General features: G+C 46.5%; 2 protein-coding genes and 1 long non-coding RNA gene across 6 annotated transcripts in view; 2 read left to right on the forward strand and 1 right to left on the reverse strand.

Annotated features, from left to right (window-relative positions):
* The window catches only part of LOC308574777 (uncharacterized protein), a 38,682-nt gene extending 26,138 nt beyond the window's left edge, over positions 1-12,544 (reverse strand). The window contains exons 1-5 of one of the 2 annotated variants that reach the window (XM_081173006.1): positions 12,281-12,544; positions 9,670-9,721; positions 5,907-5,977; positions 5,265-5,373; positions 4,267-5,123 (exon numbers count right to left, since the gene is read on the reverse strand). In XM_081173006.1, the coding sequence (XP_081029132.1) occupies positions 4,267-5,123; positions 5,265-5,373; positions 5,907-5,930 (990 nt within the window). In that variant the 5' untranslated portion in view covers positions 5,931-5,977; positions 9,670-9,721; positions 12,281-12,544. Of the gene's footprint in view, positions 1-4,266; positions 5,124-5,264; positions 5,374-5,906; positions 5,978-9,669; positions 9,827-12,280 lie in introns of those variants that run through there. The other variant, XM_081173005.1, reaches the window with a different exon arrangement.
* LOC308574927 lies at positions 1,713-10,575 on the forward strand. Its single transcript, XR_014002639.1, has 3 exons — positions 1,713-2,006; positions 2,255-3,157; positions 10,313-10,575. It is a non-coding gene; the product is annotated as an uncharacterized lncRNA (long non-coding RNA).
* Positions 12,545-14,285: 1,741 nt separating the features above from the next.
* The window catches only part of POR (cytochrome p450 oxidoreductase), a 53,547-nt gene continuing 48,651 nt past the window's right edge, over positions 14,286-19,181 (forward strand). Inside the window, exon 1 of one of the 3 annotated variants that reach the window (XM_081172999.1) lies at positions 14,286-14,464. Coding sequence is in view for 1 of the 3 variants with exons in the window: in XM_081172997.1 (XP_081029123.1) it covers positions 16,084-16,103 (20 nt within the window). In the remaining 2 variants the exon portion in view is untranslated. Of the gene's footprint in view, positions 14,465-16,068; positions 16,104-17,977; positions 18,111-19,181 lie in introns of those variants that run through there. The other 2 variants (XM_081172997.1, XM_081172998.1) reach the window with 2 other exon arrangements.

Here is a 19,181-nt window from a genome sequence, read left to right on the forward strand (position 1 = left end):
AATACAGTGACCAGCATACATGCCCCTTACAATGTAGCGGGCGGGCGGGAAGGTGACGTCGGGACGGTGCGTGACTAACGCACGCACCGCCCCCATGCGACGTCACAGCCAGTACAGCACCCACCACAGTGGGGAGTGTCGGGGCGCACAATGCGCCTCCTCCCCTCGCTAGTATCCGCCCCGGAGCCGCGGCAAAGGTGTAAAAGAGCCACATGTGGTTGCAGACCCCTGATCTAGAACATAAGAGGACCCATGCCCACCAACATTTCTCCAATGAAAATAGGGATGTCCTCTTCCATAATAACAATTATTATTATTATTATTATTATTATTATTATTATTATTTTATTTATACCCCACCTATCTGACTGGATTGCCCCAGACACTCTGGACAGCTTCCAACATATATAAAAACATAATAACACATTAAACATTAAAAAAACTTCAGATGTCTTCTAAAGGTTGTATAGTTACTTATCTTCTTGGCTAAGGGATCACGTAACTCCATGCCCCCCAACATTTCTGCAGTGAAAACAGAGACGTCCTAGGAAAAGCGGGCTGTTCTGGGATCAAATCAGAAATTGGGGCGGCTTCTATAAATCCAGGACTGTTGCTGGAAAATAGGGATAGTTGGAGGGCCTGGGAACCTGAGTGCTGGATCAAGGCCAAAGACCCATCTGGTCCAGCATCCTGTTCTCACAGTGGCTGACCAGATGCCTCTGCTGGGAAACCCATGAGAGGGACCTGAGCATAAGAGCTCTCTCCCCTCCTGTGGTTTCCAGCAAGTGGCAGTAAAGGTAAAGCGACCCCTGACCATTAGGTCCAGTCGTGACCGACTCTGGGTTTGCGGCACTCATCTCGCTTTATTGGCCAAGGGAGCCGGCGTACGGCTCCTGGTCATGTGGCCAGCATGACTAAGCAGCTACTCACGAACCAGAGCAGCGCATGGAAACGCCGTTTACCTTCCCGCCATTGCGGTACTTATTTATCTACTTGCACTTTGATGTGCTTTCAAACTGCTAGGTTGGCAGGAGCAGGGACTGAGCAATGGGAGCTCACCCCGTCGCGGGGATTCGAACTGCCGACCTTCTGATCGGCAAGTCCTAGGTTTAACCCACTGTGCCACCCACGTCCCTTCCAGCAAGTGGTACTCTAAAGCATTTCTGCCTCTGACTAAAGCAGAGCATAGCCATTGTGGCTAGCCGCCATTAATAGCCCTCTCCTCCATTAATGGTAATGGGAGACAATGACACTGGTGACTCAATAACATCACACCAGGTGTTTCACAAAATAGCTGGGAGGGGGAACAGGGATGGGAGGAAGAATGACTGGGCTGTTGCTTTTATGGGTGGCCATGCACTGGCTGTGAAACATGCCATTCTGCTGTGAGCCACAAGGCTCTTCAGGCATCAAAACTTGAATAAATGATGTAAAGCGTGCAAAACAGGAAACGGCCTTAGTCAGACTACTGGCCCATCTAGCTCAGTGTTGTCTTCTCTGACTGGCAGCGTCTCTCCAGGAGTTCAAGGAGGGGTCTCTCCCAGTTGAAAATGGAGATGGCAGGGACCATAGCTGTCAACCTTCCCTTTTTTTTGCGGGAAATTCCCTTATTCCAGCACCATTTCCCGCTGCTTCCTGCAGCTATCCCGCAGCTATACTTCACCCATCTGGCTGGGTTGCCCCAGCCACTCTGGGTGGCTTCCAGCACATATAAAAACATAATCAAACATCAGACATTAAAAGCTTCCCAATACAGGGCTGCCTTCGGATGTATTCTAAAAGGAGTACAGGAAACTGACTTTGACAGGCCATTGGTCCAATCCAGAAAGGTCTTCTTACGCTCTTATGATCAGCCCTGCTAGCTTGTGCACATGCTAGATACATCCTTTTGTCCCACAGGAGCTGCAGGTGCCCACCCTGCTTGCTTTGCCAACTGGCCCACTTGGAAGAGGTTCTCATGCCTTGATTTAGAAACTTTGAAGCCTCTCTGTTGGTCTGACTTATGGGTTCTGTTATGTACTAAAGTTCTCACCCTGGGCCAGCAGGGGGATAGTGTAGATAGTTTTCACTCAGGTCCACGTCAGTTATTTTAGGCGGGAAACCCTGGGTTGTTGTTGCTACAATGTTGATAGCCGGCTGCCTATAAAAGCAGGCCGGCTGAGCTGTTTGCAGTTCAGTTCTGTCCAGCTTACAATAAAGAGCTTCTCTGGAGAAATCACTGTGTCATCTGCTATGTTCGCCCACAATTTAACAGGTTCAAATTCCGATGAGATCTATTAGCCCAAATTAAAGGCTTAGTTATCCAACTGATGTGGCATGCGGAATGAATACAGGAAATCCTGGATAGGCAGAGAAGCTTGGGAAATCAGCAGAAGCTGATAATGGTATTGAACTGGAGGCGTAATCCATCTGCATATCAACTCAATCTACAGATCAAGCCATGTCAGGGAGAGGCCAGAGTTCAGTTTACCAGGCAGCCAGTCCCTCAGCTAAAAGCAGGGGGTGTCTATGGGTGTTATGGCGCCTGTGAAGGCATTTAGTAGTGCCCCTGGGTAGGTACCCCAGACTCTAAGCTTTCTGTAAACAGTAAGTCAGTAGCCCTCCTAGAAAGATAGTTATGGGGCAAAATGTACAGGTACCTTTTAAGTTATTCCTCCCAAACAAGAGTGGTGCGGCTACCTCGTACAGTATATTTTTCCTGGTACTGAGAAATGCTCTGTTGTTATTAGAAAGCAGCAGCATCACAACAACAGTGTGTGTGTGTGTGTGTGTGTGTGTGTGTGTGTGTGTGTGTGTTCTCCATAACCAAGATGAGCAGGACATAGCTATTTCCTATGGTCAGCATGAGGTCATTAGAGTGGTTATCTCTCTAACACCATGCTCCCCATGGCAGCCATTTTGTGTTATGCCATGCCCCCTCCCTGGCAGCCATTTTGTGACGTGCGTCTCCAGCACACTCTCAACATTTGAAATGTGCCCACTAGTCCAAAAATGGTTGGAGACCCCTGGTTAATATATCTCAGTTTCAAAGCAGGTGATGAAGAAAGGCTGTTTTCTGCCTGTGGCCCTGTGGGACCGGTGTCAGTCTCAGAGTGGGAAATCCTAAACCAGGTGGATGAGCAAGCAGACTTGTGAGGCTGCTCTGCATGCTGTCATTGTAAGTGTAAACAGGAGGCACGTTTGCCAGTGCAAATGGGCCAAGCTGATTCAAGCCAGCCAGTCAAGCCACACATACAACAAGGGAGGAAGCAGAAGCTTTTATGACACACTGACACACCATGAGATGAGGGGAGAAACTTATCAGAGATTCATTAGGATAGTGGCCATACTCTGGGACTGAAAGAATTTGCTCCCAATGTTCCTTGCCCTTCTCCCCTGTCAATTTCAGTGTAGGATATTGTCAGGGAACTGCCATCAGTGTCCGAGGGAGAGAGCAAGCTCCAAAGGGATCCCAGAGAGCGTCCTGGGAGTGGGAGAGGCAGCCCATCTTCTGGGGAAGGGAATCAGCGTAGCTCCAGTGGAGAAGGGGGGCAGATGGGGGAATCGGCGAGGCGGCCCCATGACTCCTTGCCGGGGACCAGAGGGGAGAGGAAGAGTCCTCCGCTGCCTACGCCCTCCTTGCGCAGAAGGCTTCCACGCAGGGAGAGTAGGAGGAGACTGGGCATCAAAGAGCTGCTTTGCTGGAAGAAGTTTAAGAAACGCCCACTGATGGATTCTGCCAGCAATTGAGACAGCCACGGGCGAGTGGCTGTCCAGACAGGAAAGGTTCACTCAGGCAACCCAGCCAGGTGTTGGGACAAGCTTACGCACGAGCAACCCCTAGAACCATTACAGATATTCACCAGACATCCTCCGAATATTTGGATATTTCCTGAACAACCACAATACTATATTGAAAGCCCCTGAATATTTGTGCATTTCCCAAATAATCACGAAACATTTGATGCTGGTCTTTGGCATCCAATATACTGGACGTGTCTGAATATGTGGATATTTCTTGACTAGTCTGACATCAAAATATGCTGAAATTGACAATCTGAGATTTCCTTGTCACTGACTATTCTATTGACAGTTGTCAATACCTCTGAAAATCAGGTTTTTGGTTATCTTTATGGTTAAACGTTCACAAATTCTATTTCAGATTTGGAAAAAAACTGACACCCAACGTCTGAACAGCAGGCTAAAACATTGCTGCATTTGGCATGGTTGCATAGATATCATTTCACAATTTAGTACACGCAACGGATAGTGAAACATTATGCTTACCATATATTCCAGCTTTGTGGCCTCACTGCTGGAACTTTCCAAAGTCGAGACTCTGTAGCTTGTCATCAACTGAAGTAAAAAAATGGATTTCGTGGTGGAAGTTGTTCCTTTCATGGTTGTGGTGAGCTGCTGTAGAGATGGCAGACTGGTGAATTGGGTTAGCTGTGGCGGAGAAGATGGCATGGCTGAGGAGATCTGAGGAGATCTCAGCTTTGTGGTAGCATCTAACCACAGCGGAGAAGCTGAGGTTGCAGTTTTGCTTAGGTGCTGCGGCATTGGCTGCACAGTTGCATTTGGATGAGTTACAAACTTCTGTTTTGTGGCTGAACTTAGCTGGGTAGGAGAAGGCCACTTGGTTGCTGGGGTTATTGGTTGTCCAGAAGACTCCTCCATTGGTGAGGGGCTATGTTGAGGCATCACCGGCTTCACATCTGAAGTTAGCTGGTGAGGAGATTCCAGTTTTGTAGTCATGGTTGGCGGAGGCAATGGTTCTGCTGCCAAGGTAAGCTGCTGTGGAGCCATCCATTGTACGAGCAGGTCCAGCTGAGTGGACCTCAGTTTCGTGCTTAAGGCGGGCTGCTGTAGCGAACTACCTTGCGTCACTGAAATTAATGGCGGCAATGAAGTCTCTGGATTGGACTTCTCAGTGGTTGACAGAGGAGAACCCATCTTGCTCTGAGATGAGGCCTGAGGTGACACCGACTTCAGGGGTACTGTGGGCTGCTGAGAAATGATCTCATTCATGGTTGAGGTGTGAGGAACAGTCCTGAGAAACGCAAGGCCTTTTGTAGGTGTGGTTGAATTCCTCAAGAGCTCTGCCTTACTCCCACTGTTTGCTAATGTAAGATCGGAGAACTCTGTTGGGGTGGGGAAATGTCCACATTATTAACCAAACCAGTTTAGGCTCCCTCCCCTCCCAGTTATGGAAAGGCAGCATACAAGTAAATCAATGTTACATTCTCATTCAAAGAAGGCACAGATAAAGCAAAGGGCCTTACCTAGAAAACAGCGCAGGAGAGTGAAGACAGTCGCTACCAGCAACAAGAGGAGGAATCCGCTGAGGACTTCCACGAAGCAAATGCAGCACCGTTGCACCTTCCTCTTGCGCTGTGGAAAGAGGATCCAGAAATAGCCATTTGACTCTGATATGTAATAACTGCCTGCGCTGGATCACACCAAGGGTACATCTGTTCCGGCACTCTGCCTCCAACAGGGGACAGAAACCAAAACAAAGGAGAAAAGGAACATTCCAGTTTATCAATGCCCTTCTTAAAATTTAGTGTGGAGAATGGGACTTCACCTGATCCCGATGATGATGATGATGATGATGATGATGATAATGATTTCATTGATCACCTTCTAAACCACTGTCTCAAGGCAATTTACATATGATATAATTAAAAAGAGTTTAAAACACACATGCACATACCCAAAACCAAATGCATTTAAAACAAGACTAAAGTCATAGTGTGTAGTTAGAGTGTCAGAATGGGGCCTGGGAGATCAAGGTTCAAATCTCAACTTGGCCATTAAGCTCACCGGGTGACCTTGGGCCTGTCACCATCTCTCAGCCTAACCTCCTTCACAGGGTTGTTGTGAGTGTAAAACTGTGAGGGGACATACCCACACACTGAAGTTACCTTTTGGTAATGGAACTGCACCATTCTGACGTCTTGCAGAGTAGTCACGTTGCTGGCAGAGGTAAACCCACCTGAAATGCAGTAGATAGATATGTGCCCAGTCTTAAAACATTAAGTCTTGATGGCAAATTTTGTTGGGTGGCTTTGGATGCACAGGGAAGTATTAGAGGCGCTTGGAGGATTACTCAAATCTTTAAAACGTTTGCAATCTCAAAGTAGTTTGAGCTACTGAGAGCCAGTGTGGTGTAGTGGTTAAGAGCGGTAGTCTCGTAATCTGGGGAACCGGGTTTGAGTCTCCGCTCCTCCACATGCAGCTGCTGGGTGACCTTGGGCCAGTCATACTTCTTTGAAGTCTCTCAGCCCCACTCACCTCACAGAGTGTTTGTTGTGGGGGAGGAAGGGAAAGGAGAATGTTAGCCGCTTTGAGACTCCTTAAAGGGAGTGAAAGGCGGGATATCAAATCCAAACTCCTCTTCTTCTTCTTCTTCTTCTTCTTCTTCTTCTTCTTCTTCTTCTAAACAGCCCTTGGAGGGTAACCAGAGGGGTCAGAATGGGACTTGAGAAAGCCCAGGGTTCAAATCCCCACTTGGCCATGAACCTAGGGGCCAGTTACTGCCTCTCAGCCAAATCTTCCTCACAAGGTTGTTGTGGGGATTAAATTATAGAATCATAGATTGTAGAGCTGGAAGGGATCCCAGGGTCATCTAATTCAACCCCCTGCAATGCAGGAATGAGGAGGGGGGGGGAACTATATATACCACCTTGAGCTCCTTGGAGAAAATAGGTGTGCTATAAAATGGAATGAATGAATGAATCATGGCAGCGTTAGTGGCTAAAGGCACCTTCTATCACCTTTGGCCGCAAAACAGCTCTTGGGTCCAGTATGGAGCAAGACATGCCTTTCTGCCTTCAGTTCCAATTAAAACAAAACAGCAAAAAGAGAGAAAGTTTTGATTTACATGATTTATTGAATTCTGGAGCCAGGATTCATTCGGATGAATCCTGAAGTGGCTTTGAAACAGTAAACAACTGCATCATAACATTTCATCACAGTTAGAGCATACGTTGCCTAATTTAATGAACAAATCAAAACAATTTTAACTGACAAAACAGTTTTAAAAGATAGATTTGAATGCCTTTATGTGATGTACAGGAGACGGAGAGTCTCTGAAGCGTGAGCAGATGTAGTGACGGTGGAAAAATAAATTAAGTTCGTAGTTTAATGCGAGAACTACCAAATTTTGCACTTTGTACGTAAACCAGAACACAGCAACCCTTAAAAATCCACACTTCCCAGCTAGAGTTCCCGGAAAGGGAAGGGAAATGTACCAGAAGGATCCATGAGGCAAACAACTCCACCAAGATGCATCTATTAGTGAAAATAGTGTAAAAATAATTGCATTATATTAGGAACTTGGGGCAATATCTGCTGGCAAGGTCTCCATCGATCTTCATTCCAAGGAAAATTAACTCTGGGAAACCCTTGGAATCCCTGGGGTCTCTCACTGTTGGAAGTTTGAGGTTTTGCATAACAATATAGTTAAACCAGACAAAAGGAAGGAAGGACTGGGAGGTTTGGGGAGCAGTTGTTGCCTTGGAACAGGAATGAAAGAAGCACAGTGTACATTTAGGGCAGGCATAGGCAAACTTGGCCCTCCAGATGTTTGGGACTACAATTCCCATCATCCCTGACCACTGGTCCTGTTAGCTAGGGAAGATGGGAGCTGTAGTATCAAAACATCTGGAGGGCCAAGTTTGCCTATGCCTGATTTAGGGTGTGTTCACGCTGTCTCTTTAGAGCACGACAAAGTTGCATCTGCGCAGCTTCATTAGTGCCAGATTGGTTTCCATCTACGTAAACAAGGGGTTGGGGGGGGGGTCGATGTCTTTGCCCTGTGCAAAGGCTTCAGGACTCCCATCAGTCTGCTGGTTTTGAGAAACTAGGCATCGAACAGCAGCAAAAGAAAGGAAATCCTTCTTCACCCAGCAGGTAGTTAAACTCTGGAACTCCCTCCCGCAGGATGGCTTTAAAATGCAGGCTATTAAGACTACACTTCACACAATGGTCTATGGGTGTTTGCTTCTGATTTCTTCTTGCTTTTCACTAGTTTTTAACATTTTGTGATGTTATGCTTTTATATTGTTGTAAACTGCTGTGATAAACAGTATACTTATGATACAGCAGTATATAAATATTTTAAGGGCATTTTTTCTGGGGGTACGCTTACCCCTAAACATTTTGCAAATCTTTGTACTTTTATCCATTTACTGTATTTATTTTCCCCGATTTGAACTATAAAATGGTGGTTTATTGAGTCAAAATGAGAGTGCCCCTAAACATTTTTTAAAGGGAAAAAAAAGCACTGAATATTTTTATGAATGAATGAATAGGATTGGACCAATTCATGGAGAAGGCTATTGATGGAGATGAGCCTTGGTGGTTGTGCTCTGCCTTCACGGTCAGAGGCAACAGTGCTTTTGAATCCCAGTTGCCAGAAGCCACAGAAGAGGAGAGGCTCTTGCAGACCCTCCAAGTGTCCCTATTTTCCTTTTTCCATTGGAGAAATGTTGGATGGTATGGAGTTATCCGGCTCCCCCGAGCCATCTGAAGGCAATCCTGTAATTTGAAAATAGGGGAATCCTACCATACCCGCCAACGTTTCTCTAATGAAAATAGGGACATCCTAAGGAAAAGTGGGACATTCCGGGATCAGATAAAATGGCTTCTCTAAATCAGGGATGTCCCTGGAAAATAGGGACACTTGAAGAATCTGGGAATGTGAACATAGCCTTAATCAGGACAGGCAAAATATGATTACAGCCCTGGGCTGGATTGTGTGCATTGCGTTCTGCTCTAGGGCTTATTGTGCCTGCAGCTTTATAGCTACACGTGCAGAGTTATCGATCAATTCTTAATAATTAGCACCCGATGCAGAGCCTGTTTGCTAATCTTACTTACGCATTTCCTGACACTCAAAGCCATTTCCTGTTTGTCGGCCAAGGTTGCCAGGTCTCATGATGCCCATATTCATTTAATTAATTTAGCAAATATTTAATTTAATTTACAATCTACATTTCACTTAATTAAATATTTATGGTAATCTATCTACAGAGCTCACATTTGTTAAAAAAAATACAACAACATGAAAAACAACTTTAACTTCCCCCCTTTCCCTTTCCCTTTCCCTTTCATATTATTTCCTCACTTTTCCTCTTCCCTTTCCCCCTTTATCCCTGCTCTTGCTCTCTATCTCTGTCTCTCTCTATTTCTCTTTCTTTTCTCTCTTCTCATTTTGGTTTGTGTATTTATTTAGACTAACGCTTTAGTTTTGATTGAAAAGATATTTGACAATGATATTTGTATTCCCTTCTACAAATTCTAATTAAAATTATTTTTAAAAAAACACGTTACCAAAAAAAAAAAAACCAATACAAGCAACAATAAATAGCAGGTGGTTTTTAAAAAGTCACAGAATCATAGAGTTGGAAGGGACTCCAAGAGACATCTAGTCGAACAACCTGCAATGCAGGAATCTCAGTTAAAGCATCCCTGACAGATGGCCATCCGACCTCTGCTTAAAAACCTTGGGGGTGGGGAGGAAAGTCTGAAACTGGAAGGACGGACACTGCAGAAATTAGCCCCTCCAAACATTTAAAAAACACACTCCCTGCTAGGGACAAATCCCAGTGATTTGTCACAGGTAGGTTCCAGGAAATCAAAAGTGCCCTTGTTAAGCAGAGACCCCTGGAGCAAATGTCTTACCTTCCAGACAAGGTTAGGAGGTGCGGCAGTCACCAAAGATCTAGTGAATGTCCTGCAAGATGAAGTGGTAAAATTGCTGCTTGGTCTGTTGAGAACAACAGCCCCCCTCAGCTGGAAAAACTCCCCAGGATAATGGTTCAAAAGGTCACTGCTTTGAATGAGATACCAATCAGCAACTGGCAGCCCCACTGGCAGCTCAGCGTATTGTTGCAAATGCACCTGTGCCTTCAGCTCCATTATTCACCTGGGAACAGGTGCATCCCGAGGTTGAGTAAATAATAACACAATAATGGGTCAATGTACACACTGGCAAGGAAGCACCCAAACTGAGGGCCCACCTGTGCTACACATTTAAGACAGTATCATACCACTTGAAATGGTTATGGCTCCCCACCCTGAATCCTGGAAACTGCAATTTGATGGGGGCCACCCTGGGTGGGAAGTAGGGAAAGGTTGGTTTGCCAGGATGAGAGAAAAAAAGGAAAGACCCCAGATGTGTCAAACTATGTGTGGCAGAGCAACTGCAATCGCTCTCTAAGGCTTCTTGGATAGAAAGCTGTAATAAATTGCTTCAAAAATTAGGTTTTGATCCAGTAACCTTCCTGTCATCTAATGTGCATTCTAGCTGAAGGTTTATTTTCAGGATCTATTGGCCAAACGGGATACGGAAACAGTGATGGTATCTAGATTCTCCACCACCTATCCTGTCAAAAAGAACAAGTTTGGAACTGAGAAAGATCTATGCCAGTGAAATATCCAGACAATGAAAAGCAACTTCCTGGAAGGGCGATATAAAAACATTCCCAAAGAACAGTGCCTGTGCAGCTGTGGATGTCAGCCAATTGAGGACCCCATTCATTGTATGTTGTACTGTAAGCTATATGGAATTCTGAGGGCTAAATACTTAAAGAAGGGCTAAATACATAAAGAAACCCCCTTCAGTGATATTGATAAAATCAATTACCTGCTGTCTAGCTCGAACAAGCCATTTATGTTCAGGGAAGTTTTTAAAGGCTGATGTTTTATTGTGTTTTTAATTTTGTTGGAAGCCACCCAGAGTGGCTGAGGAAACCCAGTCAGATAGGCGGCATATTGCTAAAATAATAGCAGCAGCAGCAGCAGGCAGCAACACAGTGTAGTTTGTGCTAAAAGCCTCTCAACTCAGGAAAGCCCTAGAATCCTGTCTTCTGCCCTGAGTTTTCTTCCTTTTTCCGCCATTTGTATCGATCTGCCAAATATTTTAAAAATATTTTAATCATATGGTTTAAACCCCCAATTAGCCATGTATGCCACGAGTCCCATGGGGACTTCAAAATCTGGGCACAGCTCCCATTGGCTAATTACAGTGCCGGGTTTCCTCTGCCTTCTTACGATTGCAGCATAGCCTATATTTCATTGAGTAACCTTCTTTGGAAGGGTGGTGCACTTTTCAAGGATGAACTTGCAAGTACACAAGCATCAACAACTTAATTCGTTAAAGGAGGACTGTATTTTAATAGAGCAAGAGCGAAAGGCACAACTGACCCCTCTTACTTGCCCCTGAGATGCTAAGGTCTCTTTGACCTCCCACTTTGGGATGAGCCTACTAGAAACATAGACTCATAGAATGGTAGAGTTGGAAGGGACCACTATCTTTTGCGAAACTCTCTCACGCACATCTCACCTCTTCATGGGTGGAAGCAGTCAAAGTCTTGCCGCCCTCCTCCCTTGGAGCTCAGGGTTTAAAGAGCCCTTTGCCCAAGTCTCAGAATCAGTGGTGGAGGGTGGTTCTGCCAAAGCCTCTTGCTGTCCTCCCTTAAAACTAGGGATTTAAGGAGCCCTTTGCCAGGGGTCAGGGACGCGAGTGGCGCTGTGGGTTAAACCACAAAGCCTAGGACTTGCCGATCAGAAGGTCGGCGGTTCGAATCCCTGCGATGGGGTGCGCTCCCATTGCTCGGTCCCTGCTCCTGCCAACCTAGCAGTTCGAAAGCACCTCAAAGTGCAAGTAGATAAATAGGTACCACTCTGGCGGGAAGGAAAACGGCGTTTCCGTGCGCTGCTCTGGTTCACCAGAAGCGGCTTAGTCATGCTGGCCACATGATCCGGAAGCTATATGCGGACAAACGCCAGCTCCCTCAGCCAATAAAGTGAGATGAGCGCTGCAACCCCAGAGTCGTCCGCGACTGGACCTAATGGTCAGGGGTCCCTCTACCTTTAACCTTCTGCAGCAGTGGATTAACTAGGCTGTGTGGGTTGATTTTGTGTCGTGTGTGTGTGTGTGTGAGAGAGAGAGAGAGAGAAACTCAATGTACAAGCCAAATAAATGAAAACAAACAAGCAAAGCACGCTATGCTTTTACTATGCAAGCAAGCTGGCAGGTTTATTTACAGAATGTGAGTCAGCTTGCTTTCTGACATGCTTGGAAAGGGCACTTCTTGTGACACTGATGTCCTCCAGCACAAAATTTGGGAATATTCATTCCAAAATAAGCACCAGAATATTTTTGCATCACATAGTTGGGTTGGGTGGCGTAATTAAGAGCAACAAATGTTGGAAAGGAGTTTATCTATCTATCTGTCCATCTCAAAATATTGTCACTAAACTCGGCACAAGGGTTCCATACCCTCCATACCTTTCCAGGGACAGTTCCGGAATTACCAAAGCCATCCTGCCTCCTGATTTGATCCCAGAACCTCCCTGTTTTCCCCGCCAGTGCTGCCACTGCCAAGCTTGGAGAGGAGGATGAGCTGGCATTTGTCCTGAGCAGCGGTGGCAGCAGCAGCAGCAGCAGTGAGGGAGCATCCTGTGGACTCCCTATGAGCGCTGCTGCTGACTTCCTCCCTTGGGCAGCTCATAGCTGCTCCTGGAGAGCGAAGGAGGAGGAGGAGGAGAGGCTGCGGCCACTAAGACCCAACCCTGTGTGACAGGTGGGCAGAGGGAAGGGTGACCCTGGGTGGGAAGAAAGGGGGAGCGGAGTGGAACGCAAAATGTCTTGACTTTTTCTTATTAAAAAAATATATTTATGCATCCACATCTAATCTCGCCCCATTCTAAAATTCATTTATTGGTGTGTATGTGTTTTGCAAGTCTACCAAAGAATAAAATAGGGTTTAAGGTTTTTTTTTTAAGGACGGTGGACGGCATGCATGCTGCGTTCTGTTGGTGGAATGGTGCTGACATTCACACTTCTTTGGATAGGAAATGCTGGGGGGGGGGATGAGACTGAGCAATGCCCCTATTTTCATCTGAAGAATGTTGGAGAGTATGGGGTTCCCAAGGTGGGGGCAGCAGTTGTTGTTGATGTTTGGCCACCAGACGCCATTTTGAATCAAGTTAGCAAACCCAAACATCACTTTGGCATGACTGTTTGGATGCTGGGCAGTATTTTGAATCAAAATGGCGGACCCCAGTGTGGCTTGGCTGTGACTTTTTTGGCATAGGTTTGGCTGCTTCACGATATACGGTATTATCATCAAACTCAGCACGAGGGTTCCTGAAGTGGTCTAGCCATGTTCATTGATGTTTGGATACCGGGAGCCATTTTGAATGGCTGGGGAAAGCCAGATGAGCGGGGTATAAATAATAAAGTTATGATGGTGATGGTGATAATGCTGATGAATCAAGATGGCAGGCTGAAATATAACTTTGGAGTGACTCTGTCCAATTTTGGTGTGACAGGTCCAAACTCACAAATTGCACTATCCATTTTAAAATCACAATCTTTTTTGGTTTCTACACAGCCCTAGGCAGCACTACATCTCTCCCCGCTAGTGCCCCATAAAGATCAGAAGTTTGAAAGCCATGTGATCTCAATGAAGACAAATGTCACTTTTCCTTTTTCTTTTAGCACAGTGGAGCTGGTTTGGAGAAAATGCACCTTTTTTTCTCTCCTAGGGTGAACTCTGAAAAACTGACCCTACAAGTCTCCACACTAAACACTAGGAAAAGTTGGCTGTGATAGGGACCTACTGGCTAGGGCCTGTAACGTCACTCACACACCTCTCCATGATATCTGGAGCACTTTTCTCAAGTGCATGCACCTGGTGAGAGACTCTGGGGTCCTTGAGCTTGGCTTCCTTGGAATGAATGTCAATGGAGACTGTGGTGTCTTTTGGATATATGGTTTTATTTACACATCTATACCACCTGAGCATAGGATGGATGGGCTCACAGCATTAACACCCTGAAAGATCTGGCCTCCCTATAAGGTTTCTGGGGAAGCCCCACAGTCAGCTTTGGGTCTAGCTCAGAGCAAGACATGCCTATGTGTCTCCAGCTTCCATAACCAGCCTAAACTTACAAACAAAACTCTGGCCATTGTTATTCTATATTACAAAGTGATGTCTCTTGCAACATGACTCTGTGGCAACAGGGCAATCTGGCCCGGAAGCAAATAGGCATGAATTACCACATTCCACCAGCAAAGGGTTGCACACTGTTGCCTGTGGTATGGTTCATTGAAAAGTCTGCCACCTTTACAATTTTGGAGAGCCTTCCCCATTGGGACGAAGCCAGCTCTGCCAGCCAATCAGTCTCCATCCTCCTCCTCCATCCCTCCACCCATTTCCGCAACTGACCTCTGGCACAGGCTGAATCTAGCAGGAAGAGGCTTAGGATAAATAAGAAACTCCAAGGCAAAGCTGTGTATTGAGATCCAGAGCAAGGGGCAAAGCCAGCTCGGAGACATCAAGTTCATCATTCATCCAGTGGCACTTTTTCCGTGTGGACTTTACAACGTTTACGTCAGCTGGGTTACGCAAGAAAGAACTATCACTGGGATTTCTTGAAAGAACTTTCATTTCCAACTTCAGAACAGGTTAGTGGTTCTCAACCCTCACCAAAATCAGAGCAGTACAGGGGTACTGCTGTACAGCGGGTTCCGGCGGCGTGGCAGCAGCAGGAGGCCCCATTAGCTAAAGTGCTGCATCAGGTTAAGAACAGTTTCAGGTGAAGAACGGACCTCCGGAACGAATTAAGTACTTAACCCGAGGTACCACTGTATACAACAACTGGGCATGGAACCACACCAGAAAAACCATATCGGAAAGCTGAAATCAGAAATCAGCTGGCTTTGTGGAAAGATGTGTGGACAATTGCCTATCATAAGCCTGACAGGTTAGAAAAGGTTTCAGGAGGTGTTTAAAAGTTGGCACAGAAGCCACTTACTAAATCTCTAGTGGCAGAGCATTCTGCAAGACTGGGCTGATGACACTAAAGGCTCAGCTCCTTGTTGTTGTCAAATGAGTCTCGCCAACCCAAGGAATGACCAGTGGTGCTCTTATAGATGATCTCAGCGATCGAGCTGTGATATAAGGATTAATACAGTCCCTTGTTCCCTGGACCCAAGTAGTTCAGGGCTCTGTAAATTATAGCTGACTCACAATTTACATGCATTTAACTTGTGCAATTACAGCTTTACATGCTTGGGGGGGGAGGGGGGACTGTCAGTAATCTTACCCACTATCACACTCACCTGGGGGAGTGTGGTAAGTTAAGTGCTGTGCTTCTTATGGTTTTTAAGGGTTGTTTTGACTATACAGTGGTACCTCTGGTTAAGAACTTAATTCGTTCTGGAGGTCTGTTTTTAACCTGAAACTGTTCTTAACCGAAGGTAATATTTCTGGGTTAGCGGAGTCTGTAACCTGAAGCATATGTAACCTGAAGCGTATGTAACCCGAGGTACCACTGTATCCGATTCTAGCTTCAGGCTCTATCCCTGGAACATAACCCCAGTGTAAGCCAAGAGTGGACTGCAATACAATGACCTTGAACTTGGATCAGTGGTAAATGAGCAGCCAGTGCAGCTGTTTTAACAAAGGCGCTGCATGCTGTTAGCCAGCTGGCCGCCACATTCTGCACCAGCAGGAACTTTTGAACCAGGCCCAAGGGCAGCCCCACACAGAGTGCATTACAGTAATCCAGTCTCGAGGTTATCGACGGATGGACTACAGTGGTCAGGCTATCCCTGGCCAGGAATGGTTGCAGCTGGTGAACAACACAAAGCTGGCGAAAGGCTCTTCTGGCCAAAGAAGACAGTTGAGCCTCTAGGGACAAAAATGTATCCCCCTCACACTCCCAAACGTGATTATTTGACAGCTAGTCCCATGGATTTCCAGGGATCTTTTTATTTTATTTTATGGAAGTGGGCTGAAAATGGAAGCAGCAGAATCCTTTGCTTAGAATAAATGCTTTTCCATGGGAATAGCTGCTGAGTGTGGTTTAGATTTGAACAGAAGGAAGCCAACTGGTTGGTTAAGTATCTGTCTCGCAAATGGAAGATCCCATGTTCAATTCCTAATGGCATCTCCAGGTAGGGCTGGTAAAGATTCCTGCCTGAAACCCTGAGAGCTGCTGCCCATCAATGTAGACCAGAGGTGGGTAACCTGAGGCCAGCCAGATATTACTGGACTCCAACTCCCATCATCGCTAACCAGCATGGCCAGTGGCCTTGGAGGGTAAGGCTGTCAATTAGCTCCTAGACACAATAATGGCTATGTTTTGGCTCCATTGTGGGAGGCATCAAATGCTTCTGTTACTGAAAACCACAGGAAGAGGAGAGTGTGCTCTTGCACAAGTCCTGCTTGGTGATTTCCCACAATCATCTGGCTGGCCACTGTAAGAACAAGGATAAAGTGAATGAGGATATGCGCAGACACATTTGCCATAGCCACCCACGTACCTTTAGAGGTGTTTATGCCAGGTTCAAGATGTGACACACTGGGTTTGATTTGTATTGAGGCAAAACATCTAATTCTGGGCAGACTAGCTCTCCTGTCTCTTCTACGCTTATCCTGATAAGCTCCAACAGGATACCTGAAAAAAGAGGAGGGAGGGGAGAGCTTGATTGATTGATTGATTGATTAATCAGTATCAAACAACAACAACAAAATATGGTGCAACCAATCTGGATTGCTTCAAAGGAAGATTGGACAAATTTGTAGAGAGGGAGGCTATCCACAGCTACAAGAGAGAGCTAGTGTGGTGTAGTGGTTAAGAGCGGTAGTCTCGTAATCTGGGGAACCGGGTTCGCGTCTCCGCTCCTCCACATGCAGCGGTTGGGTGACCTTGGGCCAGTCACACTTCTCTGAAGTCTCTCAGCCTTACTCACCTCACAGAGTGTTTGTTGTGGGGGAGGAAGGGAAAGGAGAATGTTAGCCGCTTTGAGACTCCTTCAAGTAGTGATAAAGCGGGATATCAAATCCAAAACTCTTCTTCTTCTTCTACAAGCCATGATGGCTACAGATCGCCTCCACACAGGAGGCAGAAATGCTTCTGGATTCCAGTTGCTGGAAGCTGTGGGAAGGGAGAGGGCTCTTGCCCTCAGGTCCTGCTTGTGGGGTTCTACCTACTGAACTATTAGTTAGCACTTTAGAGCATCTGTGAGAACAGGATGCTGGACTCAATGCGCCGTTGGCCTGATCCAGTTGGGCTCTTCTTATATTCTTGGAACAGGAATAAAGGGGAAAAGTTACTTCAGAGGTACGCTAGAAGCCACCTTGAGTGTGAGGACTCGCTCCCTGGGAGAGTCACAGTAAAGACAACTTCCGTGTGTGTGTGTGCAGGGCTGCTTCAGCTGGCCCTGGATGAGCTTGGTTCAAGAGCGCATCAGGCTGTAAAACACTGCACACAATGGTGCCACCATATAATTAAAATAATCAAGATTACGATGAGTAATGTCACATATTATTAGCATAGAATTTTATATAATTACTTATATAAAAGCAACCCCATAACCTTAATAAATTCTCCTGCTGATTGAAGCTCTGGAAATGTGAGGAAATGTCAGCAGCCTGGGAGCTTCGCCTGTTTCACGGTGAGGCTAACCTCCATTAGAGACAAAGAAATGGGTTTTGCATTCTCCTGAAAGTAAACTCCACCCCTTGTGAGTCAGTGGTGATATTATTATTATTATTATTATTATTATTATTATTATTAAGCCTTCAGAAGGGACTTTTGGACCAGTCAGGCTGGTCAGTTTGGCACCCTTGCTGCTTTTTTTTTAATGCATATTTTCCTGCTGCTTCTGTTCCAAAAAGAAGGCGTCATCAATGCTTTAACCTAAAACAAAATTTGCAGTCTGGTTCCCCTTGCAAAAGGTCCGACTAATTGGCCTTCTGAGCATCCACTCCTCCCCACCTGCGCATGCGCCGTCCCTTTAAAGTCTGCCTCCCTTCGACTCCGAGCAGGACGGGATGTACCATTACGCGCGCATATAGAGGGGGAGAGGAAGATTGAGAGGCGCGTTGGGAGCGCCCGCCTTGCCATGAACGGGGACGGTGGAGGGGATGCCGTTTGCTACTCCCCCGCGTCTCTCAGTGGTAGATTCCTCCCTCCTCTAGCTCCGCCCCCTTCTCCCCTCCCTTTCTCTTTCTCTCTCCCTGCGCGAAGGGAAGGCCCTGCTCGGTTCTGCTGCTCCTGCCGGCTTGCACTTCCCAGCGCCGCTTTCTAGAGGGGGCTCCTCGGTGAGTGGCGGGGGAAGGGGCCCGGACGCCTGGGTTCTTGGCGGTGGGCGGGGGGGAGGAAGAAGAGCAGGACGCCTGGGTCGCTCTTGTTTTAAAGAGGCTGAGAGCTGAGGCCGGACGCCTGGGTCCCTTTTAGAAACTGGGTGGGGGGAAAGCGGAGAGTAGAATCTGCTGGACGCCTGGGTCCCTTTTGCTTTTGAAAGAAGGAGGGAGAGTAGAGGTCGGTCTCCTGGGTCCCTTTAAAAAAAAGTGGGGGGGAGTACAGAGTCGGACGCCTGGGTCTCTATAAAAAAGATGGGTAGAGTAGAAGCCGGACGCCTGGGTCCCTTTAATTTGTAAAAGAGGAAGAGAGTTAGCACCCGGACTCCTGGGTCCATTTTGCTTTGAAAAGGAAGATGTGAGCGGAGGCCGGACGCCTGGGTCCCTTTAAGTAAGAAGTAGAGGAAAGTTCAGATTCCTGCAGGTCGAGTAGGGAAAAGCGTCCTGTGCTTGTTCCGCAAGGACGTGAGGGGGGGGGGAAGGGGCTGAAGGCAGCAAACAGCTAAATAAATCGGGGACCCCCTTTTCAAGGGGGCTTTTCAAGGGTGTCTTACAGAACCAGGAGTCATAGGGTTTCTCTGGTAGTTAAATGCGAATGGTGGTGGTCTCCTGGGTTCACTTGGGTCGCGGAGGAATGAAGTGAACTCAGACCTCTGAATTTTCTTTTAAGGTCTTAAAATATATGTTATCTCTTTGCTAAGTCTGCGACTTCTGAGTTCCTTTAGAGCTGCTGCAGGGCTTCCGTCTTCTTTGAGGAACAAGGAGTATGTTTCGAAGAGCCAGAGTTCCCCAGCATAACAGATAAAAATCAAAGCCTTTGAAAAACGGCAATCATGCACACAGATTTTTACTGTTGTTGTGGGGATGAAATGTGGATAGCTGGGAGAACCATGTATGTGTCCTCTGAGGGAAAAGATGGGATATAAAGACAATACAGTGGCACCTCGGGTTACAAACGCTTCGGGTTACAGACTCCGCTAACCCAGAAGTAGCACCTTGGGTTAAGAACTTTACTTCAGGATGAGAACAGAA

The sequence above is a fragment of the Podarcis bocagei genome (genome assembly GCF_964188305.1).
Source record: "Podarcis bocagei genome assembly, chromosome: 15".
Classification (NCBI taxonomy): Eukaryota; Metazoa; Chordata; class Lepidosauria; order Squamata; family Lacertidae; genus Podarcis; species Podarcis bocagei.